Source organism: Xiphophorus maculatus, chromosome 22 (genome assembly GCF_002775205.1).
Source record: "Xiphophorus maculatus strain JP 163 A chromosome 22, X_maculatus-5.0-male, whole genome shotgun sequence".
In the NCBI taxonomy this organism is placed as follows: domain Eukaryota; kingdom Metazoa; phylum Chordata; class Actinopteri; order Cyprinodontiformes; family Poeciliidae; genus Xiphophorus; species Xiphophorus maculatus.
This window is the reverse complement of record NC_036464.1, coordinates 10,762,553-10,783,413: the sequence shown is the minus strand read 5'-3', so window position 1 is coordinate 10,783,413 and position 20,861 is coordinate 10,762,553. Positions and strand designations below refer to the sequence as shown.

The following is a 20,861-nucleotide window of genomic DNA, read 5'->3' as shown; positions in this document are numbered from 1 at the left end:
TTACCAACCAAATTTCTCATAAGAGGACTGCCTTGTGTACCATTGACTCACTGGCATCAAGAATGGCATCCGCCTCATTGAAGTACCTTGTATAAAATTCTATGGGACTAATGTTTTGTTTTGCAGTCCTATTCGAAGTATCTGAACATTTAACTGTATTTGTAAGAGTTTGTTTATTCATTTATTTATTTGTTTATGTATTTGCATAGCCCACATTACTTTGAACCAAGCAGCATTATATTGCATGGATTTAAAAATATATATATATTTTGTATGTTATAAATTCCAAAATTTACTTCTACAGAGTACATTAAGCATAGTATTGCCAACCATCAATTCTTGTCATCTTTTGTAGCATCTTCTAACATTCAAAGTATATAAACAATAACCCACTAAGATGCTTTTTGATTTTAGATTATCTTCGGAGTGCTACAATGTATTTACCATACATTTAAATCAAATCTATATTTGATACGTTCAATATCCACCACTAATTGAAATATGAGTGTTTAATGAAATGTAATATTGTCTGAGGACGAATATAGAATCTGTTTGGATTTACAGTAGATGTTTTTTTTTTTTTTTATTCATACGAGTAAGTAGACTTTGGAGCGTGCAACATGCCGGGATTCAGTCTGTACAGCAGAATATTGTGACCAAGTGGTCACTATTACTCATTTCATCTGTGGGTTGTTTTTAATGTATTGACTGTTCTATGTCTCTGGCAGGATATGCTGAATACGGTGTCATACAGTTACTAATTTATGAATTTTGTGTTGAGTATAAACAGTAAAAAAAACACAATATATTAAAGCAATCAGTGCACTTTTAACTGAAACCGAATCAATGCTAATAAATTAAAACAGTTATAATAGATAAATGTACAAATGCAATTGAAATGTTTAAACAACTAATGAGTGTCCAAACCTAAAACTTACAGATCTTAAGCTATTTTCTACAAGTGTTTTTTTTTTTTTTTTATGCATATTTTGGCTTTATGTCTCTCTATATAATTTTTAACTAACTAAATCTGAGTTTGATAAAAATGGACATTCTGAGTTTGGTAAAAGTGGACATTGTTCACAGTAATAGCAGCAGTAATTACTAAAATGTGACTCTGCACACAGCTAGTTGTGTATGACTGTTATGTGCCAACATCCAATTGAAAAGCCAATTATCCATACTTCTGACATTACATATATTGTTTTTAGTTTGAATCCAGTCTTATTTTCACTAAGCTGTGATTTTGTTTTCAATTCAGGCCCAAGCACCACATGCCAAGAAGACTCGTGTGCCAACCAAGGTGTGTGCCTTCAGCAGTGGGAGGGCTTCAGCTGTGACTGCAGCATGACAACATTTGGAGGACCACTTTGTAATGACGGTAAGCTTCAAGCTTTTCCTTCTTTATCTAAACATTAGAAATGCACTGATCAGAGATATGTAGCCAATCTCTTTTTTTCTGTAAAGCTCTGACCTGCTTTTACAGATTGTTGACCAGTCCAGGTTCTACTACTTACAATGTTCAAAATATTGTTTTTTACCCTTGGTGTCATGGGCAGTCCTAAATTATTTATATTAGAATCAGAGGGAACCCCTCATGTGTGAGAGAATGGTGTCGTATCAAGTCTGTTTTATTTTGTCAAGCAAAGACAAAAGCATTATGCAATTTTAAGCTCCCTAAAACAAATCATATTTATTAAACTCTATTCTCCAAATAATTTAAACCCTATTTTAACTCTGAGCGTTTGAATAGGCTGCCAACATTTACAACTCCAGGATAATCCATGACAGATACAAGTGACTCAAAACAATCTGAACAAGGCAATCTTTCTGTAACGCATTATGCTTCCCTCACACTCTGCCATCCTCCTTCCTTACAAGTGTTACTCTAAATGAATTACAAACATGTCTGTAGGAAATAGTTTATTTTTTTACAGCTAATTAAACCATTGACATCATTTTAAACACTCTTTTCCTGAAAATAGCAAAACTTATCTTTAGAGCTATCCTTCATTCAGTAACAACTTTGACACAAAACAGTGCTGCTGTTGGTATGACTTGTTTGATCTATGTTAATGTTAATGTTGCCTTCACTGACCTGAAATGCTAACGTATGTTTGAGTTGTGATCTGTAAATGAGGTGATCCTAATCAAAGGTTGACTCATCAGTGAATCTTTAACACTCATAAAAGATTGCATAAATATCATATGTACATAAAAATAACATGATGATCATGGTATTTTATTTTATAACATAAGATTTTATTACATAACATGATTATGATGTTGTAATATAACATAATAATCAGACTATGATATAATGTTATTATTTTATATGAAATTGAAAAACTTGCTATGTACAGAAGCTAACATAGATGAGATATTAACATGTTGAATTCCTTTAGTTTAGTAGTTCTGTAAAGAATATATTTTGTGTTGGTGACATTATTTATGTAAAGTCATATGCACCACTAGAGGGAGTAAGATCCACATTTAGGTTCATTTGAAGAAAAAACCAACAGCAGTCTAAGATGCAAACAAATAATTATGTTGAACAAAATGCAATCATCTTCTGTTGTTATTTTCAGAGTGCATTAATTCATTGTCTTGACTATTGTTAATAGAGCAAACAAATCCAGGCTTTCTCATTCCATATTTTCATTTATAATAGTTTGGTAATTTTAATCTCTCTTAAAAGCAGTGAAGCAATCTTTTATCTAAACTTACTGCATGCTCGTTTATGCAAGGAATTTCAAGGAACTAGGATAAGATCTACTACTCCTTAAAGCAAGGGTACTTCCTTATGCAAAAGATGCAAAGGGGGGTTGTTTGGCCATTAATTTTTTCTGCAGCAGTTCACACAGTAAGGGGTCATTGGGCAGAGGACTGAACTGCATTATGGAGCAGAGGAAGAGAGCAGGCACTTTAGTGATGTCACCAAAGCAGAGGAGAGCAGTATAAATGTTAATGCATTCTGTGTCACTTCTACTAGTTTGATAAGATCCTATCTTTTGTTAACATTAGAAAGCCTTAATAGCCTTACACCCAGAAAATATCTACAGCCAATGAGAGCACTAAAACGATTCTGGTGTCTGTGATCTTGAGAGCTTTTCTCTGTTCTCACCTTTCATAGCTCAGATTCTGTTTGCATCAAAAAAGAGGAATGTGGCTACAGTGAAGCAATATTTGTATTGATGGCATCTTGTCTGTTAAAGGGATAAAGAAGTTGTGATTTTTCCTTTACTTTCTGTTGCACATGTGCAGCCTATTTTAGACCCATGGAGCTAACCGACAAGCTAAGAAGCAGAATGGGTATTTTTGTGCAGGATTATATTTCAGAGAACTGTCCCAGCTCCTGATTTTAGTTGCTAAAACTGGTGTAATTGTTTCTGCTAACCTAAAAAAAGCCAATGTGTTGAATTGGTAGGCAGGCATGTGTGATATCATAGGCTTACACAAAGTACAGTTTTTCTAGAAAGATTTCCATTGCAGAAAATCTGATCTAAACTATGAAATAGTGATGCAAAATGGCTCAAGTTGCACAGATATTCTGAAAAAAAAACAACAAGAATTGGCTGAGTTTTATATTGTTTACTGGATTGTTAGGGGAATATGGAAATAGGAATGAGGGGCATTTAAGAAAACATGCATTTTAACTAGTAATACATGCATTTGCATAAGCTATATTGGGCATTGTGTCTCCAAGAATAAACACAAGGTAAAACAAACATTAATTACTGGCTGGTTCCCTGTAGTCACAACAGTAAATCAAACTGCAAACATTTTTTTTCTTTTTATCAATGCTAATCACACCAGCATGACATACTTAGCTGCATTTGACACCTGCAGTATAACTGATATAGACACTTTTCATAGCTGGTAAATTAGAGAAAATTGGTGTGTCTTAGGAACTATAACATTGTAATTAAAGTCACATAGGCAGCTTTCAGGTATGTCTCTAGAGTCATTGTTACTGGTGTAAATGATAGAACATAACATGTGTAGATCTAATTTGGCAGTGAAGGAGTAACTTAAACTGATTAGGATACTAATTAATGTCACAATTAGTAATATAGCTTTCAGATGTATAGTTGCTTAAGAAAATAATGAAATATATTTCCCTAATTATATAATCGCAGACAACTAAGGTTGTTATTCTGCTCTCTTTGAACGTTCTTGAATATTTCAATGAAACTTAAAAGCGTGGCTGTTCTTATATGGAAACACTGATCTGCTGACAAACAACATAATAGCAAAGATAAACATATTCTCGATTAAACATGCATATTGGAGAATAATGTTATATATTAATCACAGCCGCTTAACCAGATTTAAATGCTCCAAAAGGTTAGCTCCTAGAATGACAACCTTATTTGCTGTTTATTGTGAGTGATTAGCATCACTGCTGTGATAGACTAAACAAGCAAATTACTAATATGTACAAGCTTGAGGTAAAACTATTCCAGGCTGCTCTAAGGGAAGCAATAACAGAGTTTTATTGGGGTCACCGGGTGATCCTAATGGCTCATGGCTCAGTGGGGCTACAGTAATTGACGCTGCTGTTCCAGGGTCGATTCCCGGCCCTGGGCCATGTATGGCATGTCCTCTCCTTCTCTCTCTGCCTGTCTTCCTGTCAAGCTACTAATACATAAAACCCTGTAGTGCCAATAAAACCTTTAAAAAATGCAGTTTCATTGTTAGTGTTTTTGTTACTTCTAAACTTTTAATCAAACTTTTACTGCAGTTGCATTTGATGTTTCGTAGCTAATTGTTGACCCAGCGTTTGAACTCACGGTGAAGCTGCAGTGTAGAAGGCATTCCTACACTGCTAAGAAATCCAGATTCAGCACATGTGACATATACATGTTGGCGGACTTTGCTTAGTCCACTTCTTTTATAAGACCAATCATGTAATTTTCTGAAATATAAGAAAAAGTGTATTTTTCTATCAAATTGAAGGAAATTGCTTTGCAGAAAAAAACCTGGTATTGGACTGAAATCTCAGTTTCTCTGAGTGAATTCAAAATTTTTGGCCTGACACTTGTGGCAAAATAAAACTTCATATTTGCATCAATATATGCTGTGTCATCTGAGTTTTTCCCAATTTTTTATCTTCTGAGTTTTCCCTGAGCTATCTTTTTTTTAAATACACACACACTGAGGTTTTGCTTAAATTTGCCTAAAATATTAGCAATTGTTCCAAATGTTGCAATCACTGCATTTCATTCTTCAATGCCTCTTAGTTATGCTCCGTGTTTCTATTATAAAGCATTTTAGCTTCTGAGAACACTGCTGCTCTTTTTCTATTCAAATTGATTGGCAATGTGATGAAATGGTGAAGAAAGCCACCTTTTTTATCACCTTTAAATATTAAATTCAAGTGACATACTCAGACTTTGGAAAGAAGGTTTAACCTTTATATTTATAGAAGCAAATTTAGTCCCTATAAACATACGATCAGTGTAAAAATGAAAGGAAAAAGAAAAAAAGATATGGTAATCAATGCAAGTCATGCCTGACAATTATGACTCGCTTCCTCAGAAAATGCCATCCTTGGAATGACAGCGCTCTAAATGTTGCTAATCGTAAATTTGTCATGTCCCTGCAGACTTATGTTGCCAAAATAAGAGAAACTGAACATACTGTTGAAAACACTGCAGTTAGTAAAATTGACTTGTGAAGAAAAACATATATATCTTATTGTGGTTGATTCATATATTGTTGTTCTCAATAGCAAAATTATGCTGATAATCATCTACAAAGCCAGACACTAGAATATGTGGAGTAGCTGCTGTGGTGCATTTTGTCTTCTCTGTAATGTCATCTGGGGTTTTATAGATTTCTCTAGATTGCATTTAGAAAATTGCATGTTGTTTGTGCATGTGCATGTGAGAGGGGGCCTTTAGCGCCAATCTGGACTTCTTGAGGGAATTAGCCTGCAGTGGTCAAGCATCTGAGGGTAATGTACAGCGACAGAGTGGCGTTTGTTGTTGAACTAAACTGGATCGAGGAGAGGCCATGGTTGAGGGTCAGCCCTGGCCGTTATGTAGTTTTTCTCTTGCTTGGTCGTTCCTCCTCTGAGTTTTATTGTCACAGCTATTAGTGGCACGTCAATATTAGATCAACATAGAAAACTGTGTTTGTGTTGAGTCCGTTGTCAACAGCTGAACATGCAAAGATGTGCCAATCCCTGGAAAGACCCAGTGCCTTTAAGGTAGTGGACATTGCTATGTCCATCTACACTGAGCATATTCATCAAATGTCCCACATTCACGATTTAGTATGCGATTATCCAAAAGAAATACATATATAAAAAATCATATTTACTTCTTCTCCACATTCCTAAAACCCCTCCTCCTTCCTTCTGATCCCTTCTCTAATCTTCCACTGCAGAGAAGCGAGAGATTATCGCATTGGCCTAAAATGCAGAAAATTCAACTAACTGGTTAAGGAGATAAGCTAGGAATCAAATTATTGTAATTTAGCAATATTAAAAATGTAAGAATGCATGTATTCCAACACATGTATTAAAGAAATTTCCATCTCAGCATCATTGCAGCAAATCCTGTTTTAGTAGGACCAGTAAAGATTACAATAAATCATTTACATGGACAATTATTCTTGCCTTAGATAGCCTCTTGTAAATTTTAAATATTTTTTCTCCTTGTAGAATAAGGGCTTTGTGCTTTAAAGCACAGCTGTCTGGAGACTTGATTAAAGCCAGACAAGTATCTGTGCTCCAGAAACACCCAGAGATAAGACCATTTATTTTGATTTTGATAAATATAAGCAGACACCCATACCAGTAACGATGCCAGAGGAAAGGAGTGATATTATCCGTGCCCGGGATATGGTCCACTTTTGTTGCATTTCAGCCAAACAGATCTATGGCTTTAAAACCTTTGAGTCTCTTGTGTGCTGAACGCTTGGCATAGCTTTAAACAGACTTTTTGCCTTAAGATAAGAGAGAATCGGTCTTAAGTGCCTTTGTGCATACACTTCAGTAGACATTTACTCAAATGTGCAAGGATGCTTGCAATAATTGTAGCGCATTCAGTGTAAAGTTTAACTGATCAGCTGAGAGGCTATGCAGAGTGATAGCAAGACTGCTATTCCATTTCCTCAGAGAAACTTTTATACTAACTATTTATATGTTTGACAGTTAAATGATGGCTATGATAAAGACTACTAGGCTGGGGACATGCTGTATTGGACTCACATTAACCTGTTTACTTCTCAAAATGAAAAATGATCAACAATGTGTTCCAACAGAAGATTCTATCTGTGCTTTAGAGGTTTTCTAAATAAGTACTTAAATAAAATCAATAAACACTATGAGTGAGTTGGGGAAAATTAATTTACTGCAAGAAAATGTTCACTAATTATCACTCTGTCTAATCTCCTGCACAATATACCTAACAGACCCAATCTGTATCTATGGTTAAATAGGTGCTTATTTCTAATGTACTAATACCCATTTAAACACTTGTATTTTAAACCTCAGTCATGGGAACCAGCTCTATTGCCCAAGTGCCTCAGGAAAAGATAGTGATGTGTAAATTGAGGGTTCAGGTTACACTTTACCACCATTTTTATATGTTATATAAACCTAATTAAAAGCGTTTTAATGTTATATTAGATCCAGTTTCATACTTATCAAATTATAGAATTCAGCTTTCCTCTGCAGTAGTTCACAGTAGCTACAAAACCATATGCAGATTTTGACTGCTTTCTGTTTTCAGATGTGCATCATTTAGTCTTTCTACAATGTCAGGCCACGTTAAGTAGTTGTTCGTTTTTTGTTTTTTTTTAAATTGCGGCAGTAGTTATTCCAGCTCAGAGTGGGTGATCAGTATCCTGTCTGATTGATTTAATAATGTGCTATTGTAACTGATTGTCCAGTTTTAATGTTTGTTTTTTTGTTGTTGTTTTTGTTTTTGCAAAGAGAAAGCAGTGTCCATATGTGGGCAAAGGCTGTTGGCATGGAAACAAGGTCTCACTTTCTAAACTGGAAGCTAAGTCTGCTAAAACTTCAGTGAAAAAAATCTATATTTAGGAAATTTTGCACAACTTTCATATTTGAAGGATTATGAATTGTAGCCTACATATAAATACATGACTAAGATTTTATTTGCATTATGTTCCATCTGAAATGACTCTCCAGGAAAGTATGTCTTTGGGGGGCCTTTTAAATGCTATGAACACTATTATTTAATTTAATCTTGTTTATTTACATTGTTGGATACCTTGATGAAGTCACAGCTGAATTCCGCATACAGTATATTTCCTTCCCAGCACTTTCTGCTGATTAGAATCTCATGCAGAAGTTAGCCAGATACAGTGCAGTGATGAGATCTTAATGTTTGAGGAGTTTTTTATTAATTGGTAGTCTTTGGGGACATGTTGACTTGAGGTGAGAAGCTTTTGTTCCTCCACAAAACAATACTAATTAAAGTGTTGATACAGTGTCTCAGCTAAAGTATTCTATTGGGAGGCATAATAGCACGGTGCATATTCCCCTCTCTCATAAACCTAGGCTATTGAAGATGAACCCCAGGAGAACTATGGCAGTAAAGTATCATTGAAAAAAAGAAGTTTGCTTGCTTGTGTTTACCTCAACTGCTTAACAACGATTTATGGCCTCTTTCCTGTTAAAATGAGTTGGGGGAAAATAAATTAATGATACTGTAGAATGGCTATTCAGAGGGTACAGACCAGTGACCTGAAACAATGAGTTTCAGGTCATTGTTGTTGTTTTTTGACTTTCTATGCTGTTTGGTATATACATTTCCTCCTATGTGTTTAATATTTAATTGGTGTACCATTTCACTACACACAATTTATTTGCTGTGAATTGAATGGTTTGTTACAAAGCTCTGGTATATATTTCAAGTCAATTAAATCTTTTCAATACTTACATTTGCTACGTGGATCTTGGTCCAGGCTAATGTTTAGTGGCAAAACTAAATTACTCTGCCTGTGGAATTGTTTTTTTTTTGTTGTTTTTTTTTTCTGTGAGAAAAGATATCATAGTCTAATTAAAATGTCATAAATTACAATTAAGTTTAAATACATTAAACACTGCGTACATTTTCTAGAAAATGCATAAGCCAATATGTATACAACTAAACTTCTAGAAGTTGTTATGCACACCTTTTAGTATGGCAAGTATTTTTTGTAAAAGAAGTTATCCTAAATTTTCAGTATGAGACCACATGATATGTTTATTTATTAATTAATCTATTTATTGTATCAGCAATATGCAAGACAGTCTCTGATCAAATGCAGATCTTGCTTTGAAGAGGGAAAAGACAGAACCAAATTGTTCTTGAACTGGACTTGCAGGTAACACAGTTAAAGAACATATTGTATATGCATCACTAGTCATATACGGTTTTATCTCTTGTCAGCAAAGTTGGAGAGCACACACAGATCAATCGGTATGTTAGTCAAAGTGGGTGCAAGTCAAAGAGCTTTCTTCACTGGATTGTGTGTTGTGTAATGGACTCAAAATGTTGTTTTTGACTGAATATCTGATTTAAGCAAATAGCATCCACTTAAGGCCAGACAAATTATATAAAAAGTGCCAAATTATACAAAAAATGTGTTGCTAGTAGACTGAAGTTTGATGCTGTGAATCACTGTAACCTATTTGTTGCAAGGCATCCATAGCGTTTCCAGCATAATAGGTGCATCCGTATAGTTTCCACCATAATAGCATCCCTTAAAACACACCTACATCCATTTGTCTTTTGTCAGTGCAAGGAATTTAATCGAGTGAAGCTTGTGCTTTGAGGAGTACAGAGACAGCTGAAGTCACACAGTCACAATTTATGCATTGAGCGCTTCAGTTTAGCCCTGTGCATATTAAAATTTTGACATAAATGGCTCTCGTCCTGGAAGGGTCAGGGCTACCCTTCCTTTCCACTGGATGTGTTTTTTTTTTATGTGCTTTCTGAAAGATATCAGCCTTTCATGTGTTCGAGGTTGCAGTTAAGTGCATTTTAGCGGTAAAGTACATCACCAAAGTTTACTGAATATTTATTCACTGTGAAGCTGCACAGCTGATTTCATTTTGGTCAGCCATGCTACTATTACTCCTTGCCAAATAAGCATCCAATACACTGCACAAACCCCTTTATTTCTGTGCAGAGGCATTCATCTTAATCACACATTCCCATGCAGTGTGTTGCACTTGCCCAGTTTTTAGTCTTATTGTGCAGATGTTGCACAAACTCAAGACAGCTGATAGCATTCTGAGAGACACATCTTTAATGTTTAATAGAATAAAATCAGAAGGTTGTGCTGATCTGCAGACCAATGAAAAATGTTTATGAATGGATTTACAACCATTCCAGTTGGATGCAGATTATAAACTAAAGTCACATGTCAGGAAATCATCTCATTATCTCTTAACTTTGTCCCTCTTAATTAAAAAAGAAAAGAAAAAAAGAATAGAAACATACAGCTTCCACTTGCTACAGACATTTCTCACAATCAAATTTTGGAGGGGATTGCAAATCCAAAGAATGCAATTACAGATTATGGTAGTAGACGAGGTCATTTGCATTATCTTACAACAAGAAGGGTTTTAGTTTAAAACGTGGCCGCAGTGATTTAATATCTTTACTGTTCATTGTGTGAATTATTGTAAGGTCTTAAGAAAAACTGAGCACGGATAGTTTCCTGTGTCAGGTGTTTATCAAATACTACCTGCCTGTTCGAGAGAAAAACTACGTCTCACCTATTGACTACTTGTATACACTCTACTACTCCTGGCAACCTAGGGAATTATAATGAATGAACATGCACTTCATGAAATAATTTACCAACAGGCATTGATTGTTTTTAACAAGAAACTTTAAGAATTTCTAGTTCTGGCCTTTTTTAGTGGAAACTTGTATGTTCTCTCTGTCTTCATCAGTGCAGGGTGTCTACACGCTGAGACATGGCAAAAGTAATACTATTATCTGGTAATTGGTGTAGCATCTGCCCATCATTACTGGCTCCCCATGTGATAGTGCTGCTGGTATTTATCAGTTCAAGCAAGTCTGAGCTCTGATTTTTCTCGAGTTCTCTCATATCACCAGCTTCACCTGACGCATCAGTATGGCAGAGTCGATTTTTCCCTGTCTAAGAATATAAAATTGCAAGCAAAACGTGTGTGAAGTTCAGCGAACTTTGTGCAGCAAAAGTGAAAACCACAACGGGACACCCAACTCACCTTCGTGTTTAGGAAGGTGAAGAAAACAGAAAAAAAGGTTGAATTAGAAGTTCTCATGCTTGAGCAGTATTGAAGTTATTCTGTAAATTTAAGCAGTTGAGTTCTTGATTGAAGAAGATCATTGTATTTAAAGAACTATACTGCCAAATCCTAAACACAAATAATTCTTCACACAATGAAGTAGAAGAAATAGAAATTGAAATATCCCTTATTGTCCCATAGTGGGGAAATTCAAAAGTAGTAGCAGCATCAGAGTATGTTAATATTTAAAAAAAAAACATACTATGCAGTTATCAGAAACAGCAACTGAGAAAGTCCACTTAAAAATCAAAACAAAAAACTATGTGCACGTGTATTTGAACATTAAAAAGACAACAGATGATTTATTAGAAATGAAAAATAAAACACTACAGAAAAACAGTTATTGGATCATTTTAATCATTGAAATTTTTGTTAGTTCTGTCTCAAAAAATAATAAATTTCTCTTTGAAAATGTGCTTATTTAATAAGAATTGCATTTTGAGAACAGAAATGTCTATACTTAACCTATTTGTTGTTCTAGTTAGCACAGTGAAGGAGTTCAGTGCCAAGGAGGCTGTGGACTCCTGAAAGAAGGAGACACAGTCTGTCCTTGACCTGGTCAAGACAAAGTGCTCTGAAACAGCAGCTGATCTACTTGGGAAAGACTTCAGAGGAGACAGACTCAGGCAGACGGTGTGGCCTGGTGGCCCACTGCGTCTTGGAAGCTGTCAGAGGAGATGGAGAGAAAACCTCCAGAAAACTGCTGACCTGTCACCCCTATCTCTCTCACTGACAGTTAGGATTTGGTTTATGCATTCTCAGATGCATCATCATCACCACACACCACCTACTGACAAGCACGTAAGTGTGTCTGTCACACACAAGCTCAACCTTTCTTTGCACGTATTTTCAATAATTTTTGAATCATATTTCCTATGTGGTTGATTTTAATGTTCATTTAAATGGATTTATGGAAATGAATTACCCTGCACAGACATTGTCTATGCATTAGGAGAGGGAAAAAAAGCCTCTTTGTCACATCAGGCATATTCCAGAGGCTTCCTATGCCAGCAATATCCATTGATTGAAAGGAAGAAATTAAACCTAGTTTCTGACGAAGCATCTCAGTTTCCTAAAAGACCAAAATTCAATCTGTTTATGTTCAATATATACAGGTACATCTCAATATATAACATAATAATATGTTATCTCAAATACTATTTATTTTTGCCATTTGCATTTCTGGGTCTTCTCTGTTTATATGTAAAGTATATATGCTCTATTTTGTTAATATAATAGTCATCCAATGTGTAACAGCTGTGTGTGCATCAAAACTAGTTATTCATAGGAAGAGCTAATCACATAATGATGAGCAGTCACAGCTGCAGTCATCATTTAAACCTTAAACTATGAAGCGTTGCATTGCAAGCAAGAGACGATGAGGTGGAGATAATTTAGAGACCACCAGGCTGAGGCCTCTTTGCTCTATGCTTTTAAGAGTTTGCTACACTTAATCTAAGTGATATATATTAATCTGACACATACCCACTGTGATGTACACACAGTATTGACAGACTGGCCTCCCTCTGTGTTAGAATAACGTGCAGCCTGTTTGTTTTTGTTGAGTGTTGACTCCCTGTGTTTGTCCGCTCTTATCATGTCACATCTAGCAATGACTAAGATGGTGCCATGTTTCTATTTCCGTACTCTTGCACACATTAACATCAGTGCTTTGTGCGGTCGGTTGCTCTTGGTACTAGAACTTGTGATTTTGCCTGAATGAGTAATGACATGTTTGATATTCACAAAAACCCTCATTGGCAGAAAGGAGCAAGGATCTAAATTTGTTTTCTGTCTTGTTCAATGGAACTTAGCGCTGAAAACGTCTCAGATGAGGAGTGTAGCCATAATGACTGCTTTCCACATTCTTTCTTTACATTTTTAAATCAAAGTAAAACTTTGAATATATATATATTTGGATGTATGATTTGACACAGAGTGAAGCTAAAAATTAAAATCCCTCTTGGGTTCATCACCAAAACTGAAAATGCTATTCAGTGTTGGAGCAAAACTGAATAACATTTGCTCACATTTTCATCCATCTTGAAAAAACATCTAGTTGTGTCTGGAGAAAAGTAACTGCACAGCATGATTTTCCACTTTCCTCTTTCTCAGTGGGCATGGTGTTATTTTTTTTTTTAGTAATGCACTGTTTTTGTGTCAAGCATATACTTTGGATTTTTCATTCTCCCACAAGGCTTTTGGAGCAGTTAACTGGGTTCAGATGTTTTCTTTGGAGGGAAGACTTTTGTCTTGCAACCTCTCATTTTAGTTGAAAAATAATAAAAAATGCAGTAGATTTTTATAAAATGCATAAATTGTTTAGTTACTGAAACTGTGCCTGAGCTGGAAAATTAAGTCAAAACATGTTTCAACAAAGTATTAGTTTAAAGGTGTTTGTGTCAATGTAACCAGAGTTTTCAATTTTATCTTGTCCTCCAAACCAATGTGTTTGATGATTTAAGCTAGAGAGTAGTGGACAGAGTCCAGGAGGTGGCGAACCATGGAGTAAGCTGGTTCACCACCAAGGGCGTACAGGTTGGGAGTTGCTTGTTTCGTTGGATGGGAGCTTAACCACTGAAGGAAGTTGAGGAGGTTTGAGCAGCAAATCAAGCAACCCTCTCTGCAGAGCAGATCCAGGGGAGAACTCAGGGAAAACAGAGAAAAAGAGTTATCATCAAGCCACAAAATACCAAGGAGATCAAACACAAAAAATATCAATGGAGAGCTAATGGTACAGCACGGGTTGACACTCGCACTTGCAGTCAGCTCCTCCTACGCTCCAGCTGATGAGCTTGATGAAAATAGGTGTGCCGAAGCACACCGCTCAGCGCCGCCCACTGGGGAAACCTGCATCTCAGTGGGAGAGAAAAGCCACACAAACTCAAAGCCAGATCCCTGACAAAATGTAAAGATTACATATTGCATTAAAGCCAGAAAATGCATTATGGTCTAATGTTTTTAGACATAAAAATGAGTCGGCTTTACACTATGCATCAAAGATTGGCGCATATTGTGGAATTGCTTACTACTTTAAAAAAACAGACACAAACTATTACCAAGTTGACATTGTAAACTGCTTTTAGTATTTCAGATTAGTGGCAGAACCAGGTCTGGGTCAGCTTAAACTGAAAATAACTGTTAATAGTCAGTCACCAGTCTCTCCACAGTAAATAATCTTTTTTCTGTTTTCAGCATACTGTTCTCTCTGGTCTGGAAAAAAAATATATTTCTACCAAACATTCACAGAGATAAATGTTTTTCTGAGCATGACACAGATGTAGTTTTCTGTCAAACATACAGCACCTGGTTCATGCTTCCCAGCAAGATCAGTTTAGAGGAAAAGCAGTCAAACAGCACCTAACACAAGAACACATTATTGCTTTTTGTTTTGATTTAGCTTCATTCAGAGTTCTACAAAATGCAATGATTAGGATGCCACATAATTAGGCTTGATTTCTTAAAATAGCAAGAGTCTCCATCATTGAGGCTCTTGAGGAGAAGAAACATTTTTGCTGAAGTGGCTTCGAGAGGCTTTCCCTCTCTAAAAGGTCTCTCCGTGTCGCATAAAAGTGTTGTTTGAGGGCTCTTTGGCTGATTTTTGTGGCCTTCTCCCAGACGGGTCAGGTGCTCGTGCTCTTATTCAGGCATCCATCTGTGGCTTTCCCCACATTTTTCCTTGAAATTTCAAAAAATATATAGATTGTTAGTATGTGAAGAAAATTTTCCCTTGTGTAAACAAATAAATAAATAAAAATCTTCTTTTTAAGACTAAAGCTCTAAAACATATGCCAAAAAGAAACTTTTCATTGTGGTTTGAAAAGTCTGATTTTAAGTCTTAGTTCCTTAAAATGTGAGCATTTTATGCTTGCACATCAGACTTTAAAAGAAACAAAAAAAACATAGTAACATAGCAGGGATAGACTTAAGGCATCACCGCCATCAAAGACATAACCCTTTGGGCCTTAAATAGAAACAAAGGGAAGCTTTCAGTCAAGGAGATATCTAACTTAATCTCAACAGGAGCTGAATGAGAACAGTAGGAAGTCAAGTCCTTTAATAGCAGGGGTTTTAGTCTTCGAAGGAGGGTTTCTCATTTTATGGCCAAGTCTCTGTAATCATCTGGCTAAAAGCACCTGACATCTGTAACTGTGTTTAAATTAGTTTAGGTTGTGGTCTCCAGGTGTTTGCTCTGATGCAGGCAGGAAGGAAGCCAGTTGAGAATGCTTTGCCTGAAGCAGTAAGAAAGGTAGCTTTTTTTCTTGGCTGTTTCACACTCAGTTTATCAAATTTCTACCAAAACGGTCAGAGCAAAGGGCAGACAGCTAATCCTTTTTTTTTTTTTTCTTTTCAGTTCTGGCAGAGAAACTGAGTCAGAGCAGTGTACATATTGGAAATCACTTAATTCAATGGGAAGACTTAAAAAACATATTGTGCTTGAATGTAGTTAAATTAGAATTATTTTCTGCTTCCCTGGATTTATCAAACTTAAGCTTCTTATTTTCTGAGTAAACCCATGTACATTTTTTGCACTTTAGATTTTTACCACTTGGGGGCACAAATGAACAAGTAAGCAATATCAATCTTGCTATGTGTCACTTAAATGATAGCAAATTATTAAACATCAGTACAATTTCTTTGAATGAACTTGGCCAAGTTCACAGTTTTGCATTTTTGTATCAGTTTCTCTTAAAATTATTTTCTCTCTACATTTCACCTAAGAACCCAAACTAAGTTTGGTTGTTGCCCTTGGACAGAAATCCAGATGGATTGCCTTATTAGTAGACATTATGCAGAATAGGCTGGCGGTAATTATAAAAGTGTAAACATGTTCAGCAGGAGTATCCCTTTTCACTAATGCAAACGAGAAAAGAGCTGTGGGGCCATATTGCTGACGTTTTTGCACCAGGTGGCTCCACCAAGTTATTGAGATTCTAAAAGGTGAAAGGACACAATTCCCTAATGTTTGCAGCATCTGTTTCCTACTGCAGCTTTTTTTATTAATATAAAGGGCCACAGGAAAACTCTTCTGGACTTGGATTTTGTGGTTATCTCATTGTTTTCGCAATGCATTTTCTCTCCCAATTGCTCACTTTCCGGATGTCAGTCATGCTTTAAAACTGTTTTCTAGATTTCCACTGAAATTGACCTAAATTAATTGCTGTTTGCATGACTGTCTTTTTTCAAGGCTTGATGCCTTGTTTTCATTTAAACAGCTTTTTTAAAACTAAAGCAGAGAAGGACTTCTAATCCTGTATGTCATTCTTGCTAAGATGGCTTTCTCTGGCCATGAAATGCCTGTGTATTCCCTGTAAACCATAAAGATTAGCTCAGCAGTACTTACAGTGTGTGCGGGAGAGTTTTTTTTTTTCTTCCTCCAGCTCAGAACACAGCGTTTCGAAAGGGAGAATGTTGAATGGCCAGTGTGCAAACCAAAACGGGCACACTGCAGCTGAGCCTTGTGTTCTTTCGTCCCAAACTCTGAGCACTCTTCCCAGCTGAACCAGATTGTGTTTATCAGCAGGGCTTTTTATGTCCACATGTTCCCTACTTTCCTGTAACCCCCACTTGCACATAGAGCCTGCGATCAGCCTTCCTCTCTCTTGTGAGGAATGCTCTTTTATTAGCAGGCGAGGCAGCAGACTTACCCAGATTCAGCACCCCCTCCCTTGTGGACAGTTCTCAACCGCCAGCTCTGGCAACTATGTACTTTGTTGACACGTGTGATTGTGTGCGTGTGAGAGTGGGAGTCTGCAAACATGCAAGACAGAAAGAAGGAGAGCTGCAGCATCATCTTTTCTTTAAAACCTTGTCGACACTGCAGAGCAGGAGAGATTCGTTGAGAAGGTGGTCTTGGTGGCGATGCAAAGGAAAAGTACAACTTTTTTTTTAAATTACAGAAAGTTGACGGAAAGAACAAAGGCAGATTTTGAGAAAGGAGAATGTAAAAAGATGGCATGCTTACAAATAGGGAAGAGATTATATGCATTGTGTTTAGAGTTTTTTTTTTTTTTTCGTTTTCTTTACTGCTTGATATTGTCCACACAGAGCGGAGTGGCTTAAAAACGGCTGGCGAGAGAGAGAGAAAGTAGAAAGGGATGTTGAAAGGAATCAGAGCTGGGGGACATAGCATCAGTCCCTGCTATTCTGCCTAAATAGGCTCTTCCTCTGCATTGCACTCAGGCTCCAGTGATTCGCTATGTGAATGCAGCCCATTTGCATAGCCACTCTCCCTCCCTGCTTCCTGGCTGGCTGCTGAGGCCCCCCCCACCCTTCGCTCTATCCTCCCGCTTCTACTCCTCCTCTCTCCCTTCTTTCTCTTGCGCACATCTTCTGGAACGGAGCTGCTTCTACTTCTGCCTGTGTGTGTTTGAGCGCACGTTCTGCCCAGGGCTGCTCTCAGGTGCTTGTCGCTCGTGTTGCGTGGTCTCACTGAGAGCAGAGATCTCTAGATGGGGAACGGGTGCGCTACTTGGCATAACTTACAGGTGCAATCACGCAGTCTGGTGCGTGCCACTGCACATGCAAATGAGCCGCGGATTTAACTATGGTCTCATTCCTCTGGATGTCCTTTGAGACCACTGGAGGAGTAAAAGGAGGGAAACTCAGAATGTCTGCTTTGATTTTCTGAAGAAATCCACTTTGCACAGGTGTTTTCAGTCTCTTCCTGAGAGAGCTGTCCTCTTCTGCTGGCAATTTTAATTTTTGGGAATATTTTAATTTTAATTTTTTTTTTTTATTCGGAGATGTTTCTGATTTTGTGAGAGCTTAATAGAAAGATAGAGAGAGAAACAGAGAGAACTAAGGGAATTGGAGCAACCCGGGAATTCTCTATTTCTGCTTGAAGGTTGCCCTAATTTCTTGAGTGAATATTTTTGCGTGACGATTTATATTTATTTTTCTGCCTGGGTGCTGCCACGGATTTCTTAACTCAATATTAAACGGCAAGAGTTTTTTTTTTTGTTTTGATTTTCCACAACCAACATTTTTCCTAGTTTTTTTTTTTTTTTCTTCCCCTGTGGATTTGAGTGTCCGTGGTGAGTTTTGCAAAGGTGAGAAGTATGGGGCTGTGAAGCTTGCCAAAGTTTCACCTTGATCTGCTGCCTCATTTGGCTACTCAGGGAAGATGTTCAAGGGCTGGAGTGCACAGTTTGCTCCCCTGAGGCCCATTGTAGAGCCCCTAAAGTGGAATTCAGTGACACTCAAACACCTGGCCCTGTGGCTTGTTGCCCTGGGCTTCGTGGCAGGCTCGGAACCGAGTGCTGTGGAGAGCCTCCACCACATTCATTCATCCCATGGAAACAAGCGTCACCATATTGTGCCTATTGCTATCCACAGATCACCTGCATCCCTAAGAGCAGGGCACAGTAAGTATTCCCTTTTTTATTCTCTTCAACTTTCATCCTGCAGTGTGTTCTTGAGCAGAGTGCCATCTGTTCAGTTGTCCTTCAGTGGTTAATATTAACACTTAAAAATATGTCTAAGACTGAACAAGTCCCAGTTTAGGCAGTGTTTTCTTTCTGTCAGCAAAGCATGCTCTCTCATGACTGAGATTATCCATATCCATATCTCCAGATGCTCCGCTGTGTCCAGATCAGAGTGGATTAGAAAGTTGAGGCGCTCCATGTTGCCCCTAGGTGTTTGGGATAGACAAATATGAGTTGCCTGCAGCTCTGCAGGGTGTCAAACCATTTCTGGCCCCTGCCCTGAGTGGTGTATAGAGAAGGCCCCCATGCCCTGTGAGCCAAAAAAGATGAGCTAGACATCCAGAATTTAATTTCAAATGGTAGACTGCAGTATGCTTCCTTCTCTGTAAAGTGTCGGGGAAGGAAATGAGAAATTCTCTGTTTTGTGCTGATCTCCACTTGACTTGTGTGGATGTTTGCAGAAGTTTTAAATCAAATTAAGTTTGAGACTGATGCAGAACTCTATCTCTTTAGTTATCTCACCAGCTAGGCCTTTTGTGAGTGACGTAACCAGTATTGGTGAAACACTGACGTAATGCTGAGGTACCCTGAATTTCACTCAGTACACTGTTCGCAGTATAGCGCTTGTTTAATTTGATGGATTATTTATTGTTAACATTAAGGCATAAGAGGATAAGTGACAGCTCCACTACAAAGCATTCCTGGCTCTCAGAGGATATCTTAGTTTTACACAAGAACAGTTCTTTGTTCTGGATCAACGGGTAGAGTTGGACTATCCCCAACAAAGGAGTCGGCATGCCTCAGTGATGATGGCAGAGATGCGAGGTTTGCTGACCCACTTAGACAACAAGACAGGCCAATTAGGCCAATCTGCCATGACCCGCCCTGAAAGCACACCACAGACCATGCCCCTTGCCTTCCCTAAGAACCTTGGGGCGCTAGGGCTCTATGACTTAGCAACATAATTGGGATCGCTGATTTTCCCTTCCAGAACTTTCTTTATACCATGATAAAAGTTTGGGTTTGTTCTGTTCAGAAGGTAGATAAATTCAAATTAGAAAGACGTGCCGTTCAGCAGGGTTCCTGGCTCTGGGACAAATCCAGTGGTTGTAAAAAGGCCCAGTGTTTTCTCTTCTGTCACAAAGGGGTTGCTCTTAGCATGAGTTTAATATTTGCTGCAGCAATTATAAGTTTGCAGCTTAGTCAATAAACTTTCCTTAGACTCATAACTTCACAAGTCAGTTTTTTTTTCTGCATTGTCTGAAGAATTACCATGCATCAAAACAACAGCATGAAAGTCAATATTTTACCATTTATCTTGCTGCTTTTCGGTCTCTACTTTAGTTTTAGCCTATAGTGTGATTGTCAGTGTAAAAGTATAATCATATTTGCAACGTTTACATAACTGTACATAACTTAAACTGTTATTGTCACATTGAATTTAACGTTCCCTCAAGTGATTTGGCCATACATAGCTGGTATCCTCCCTTGTAGTGTTATATGGAAATTACTTGTTTGTCTTGGAATGGATCTAATAAAAAATGCTGCTTTTCCTCACAAGTTTTTACCGATCAGTAAAAACTTAGTTTTACACAAACTTTTTCCAATATTGGTTTTGTCTTTGTTTAATTAGTAGAGAAGGTGGAATTTCTTCCTTGTTCTTTTCTGCATTGACTTGGTAAACGCAAGATCATCTTTATGCTGAAACCCTGGAACTACAGTGGGCACATTTCATTTTTTTATATGATTGTATAACGAGAAAGTATTGTTTTCTGTGTATTCCACTTGAAAGTTTGTCATTGACTCATGTGGAGAGAAGGAAAAAGATTAGCATGGTCAGGATGTATGAAATTGAGTTGGAGTGTGATGCATTGTTTAGGGTGAGCTGTAATGAGGTTCAGACAGTATCAGCTGTGAGTAGTAGATATACTATTTATCAAGGATAAACTCCTCAAAGTGATAGTTCTCTCTTTCCCAGAGATGACTATGCTACTTGATACACTGAATAACTGAATTATCATATTTTCTTCTGTAGTCTACCTGCTGCTTGTATTCATTAGCAGTGGGTAGATGAGATGGTCAGATCAATAGAAAAAGCATTTAACAGTTCTAACCCTATGATACTCAGG

The 20,861-nt window shown here is 37.2% G+C and overlaps 1 protein-coding gene across 30 annotated transcripts in view; it reads left to right on the top strand.

Annotated features, from left to right (window-relative positions):
- Nucleotides 1–20,861, top strand: part of nrxn1 (neurexin 1) — a 258,531-nt gene that overhangs the window by 124,758 nt on the left and 112,912 nt on the right. For 26 of the 30 annotated variants that reach the window (XM_023327268.1, XM_023327262.1, XM_023327252.1 and 23 more), the window contains one exon: nucleotides 1,262–1,381. In XM_023327268.1, coding sequence (XP_023183036.1) covers nucleotides 1,262–1,381 — 120 coding nt within the window. Of the gene's footprint in view, nucleotides 1–1,261; nucleotides 1,382–17,621; nucleotides 18,673–20,861 lie in introns of those variants that run through there. The other 4 variants (XM_023327270.1, XM_023327272.1, XM_023327269.1 and 1 more) reach the window with 4 other exon arrangements.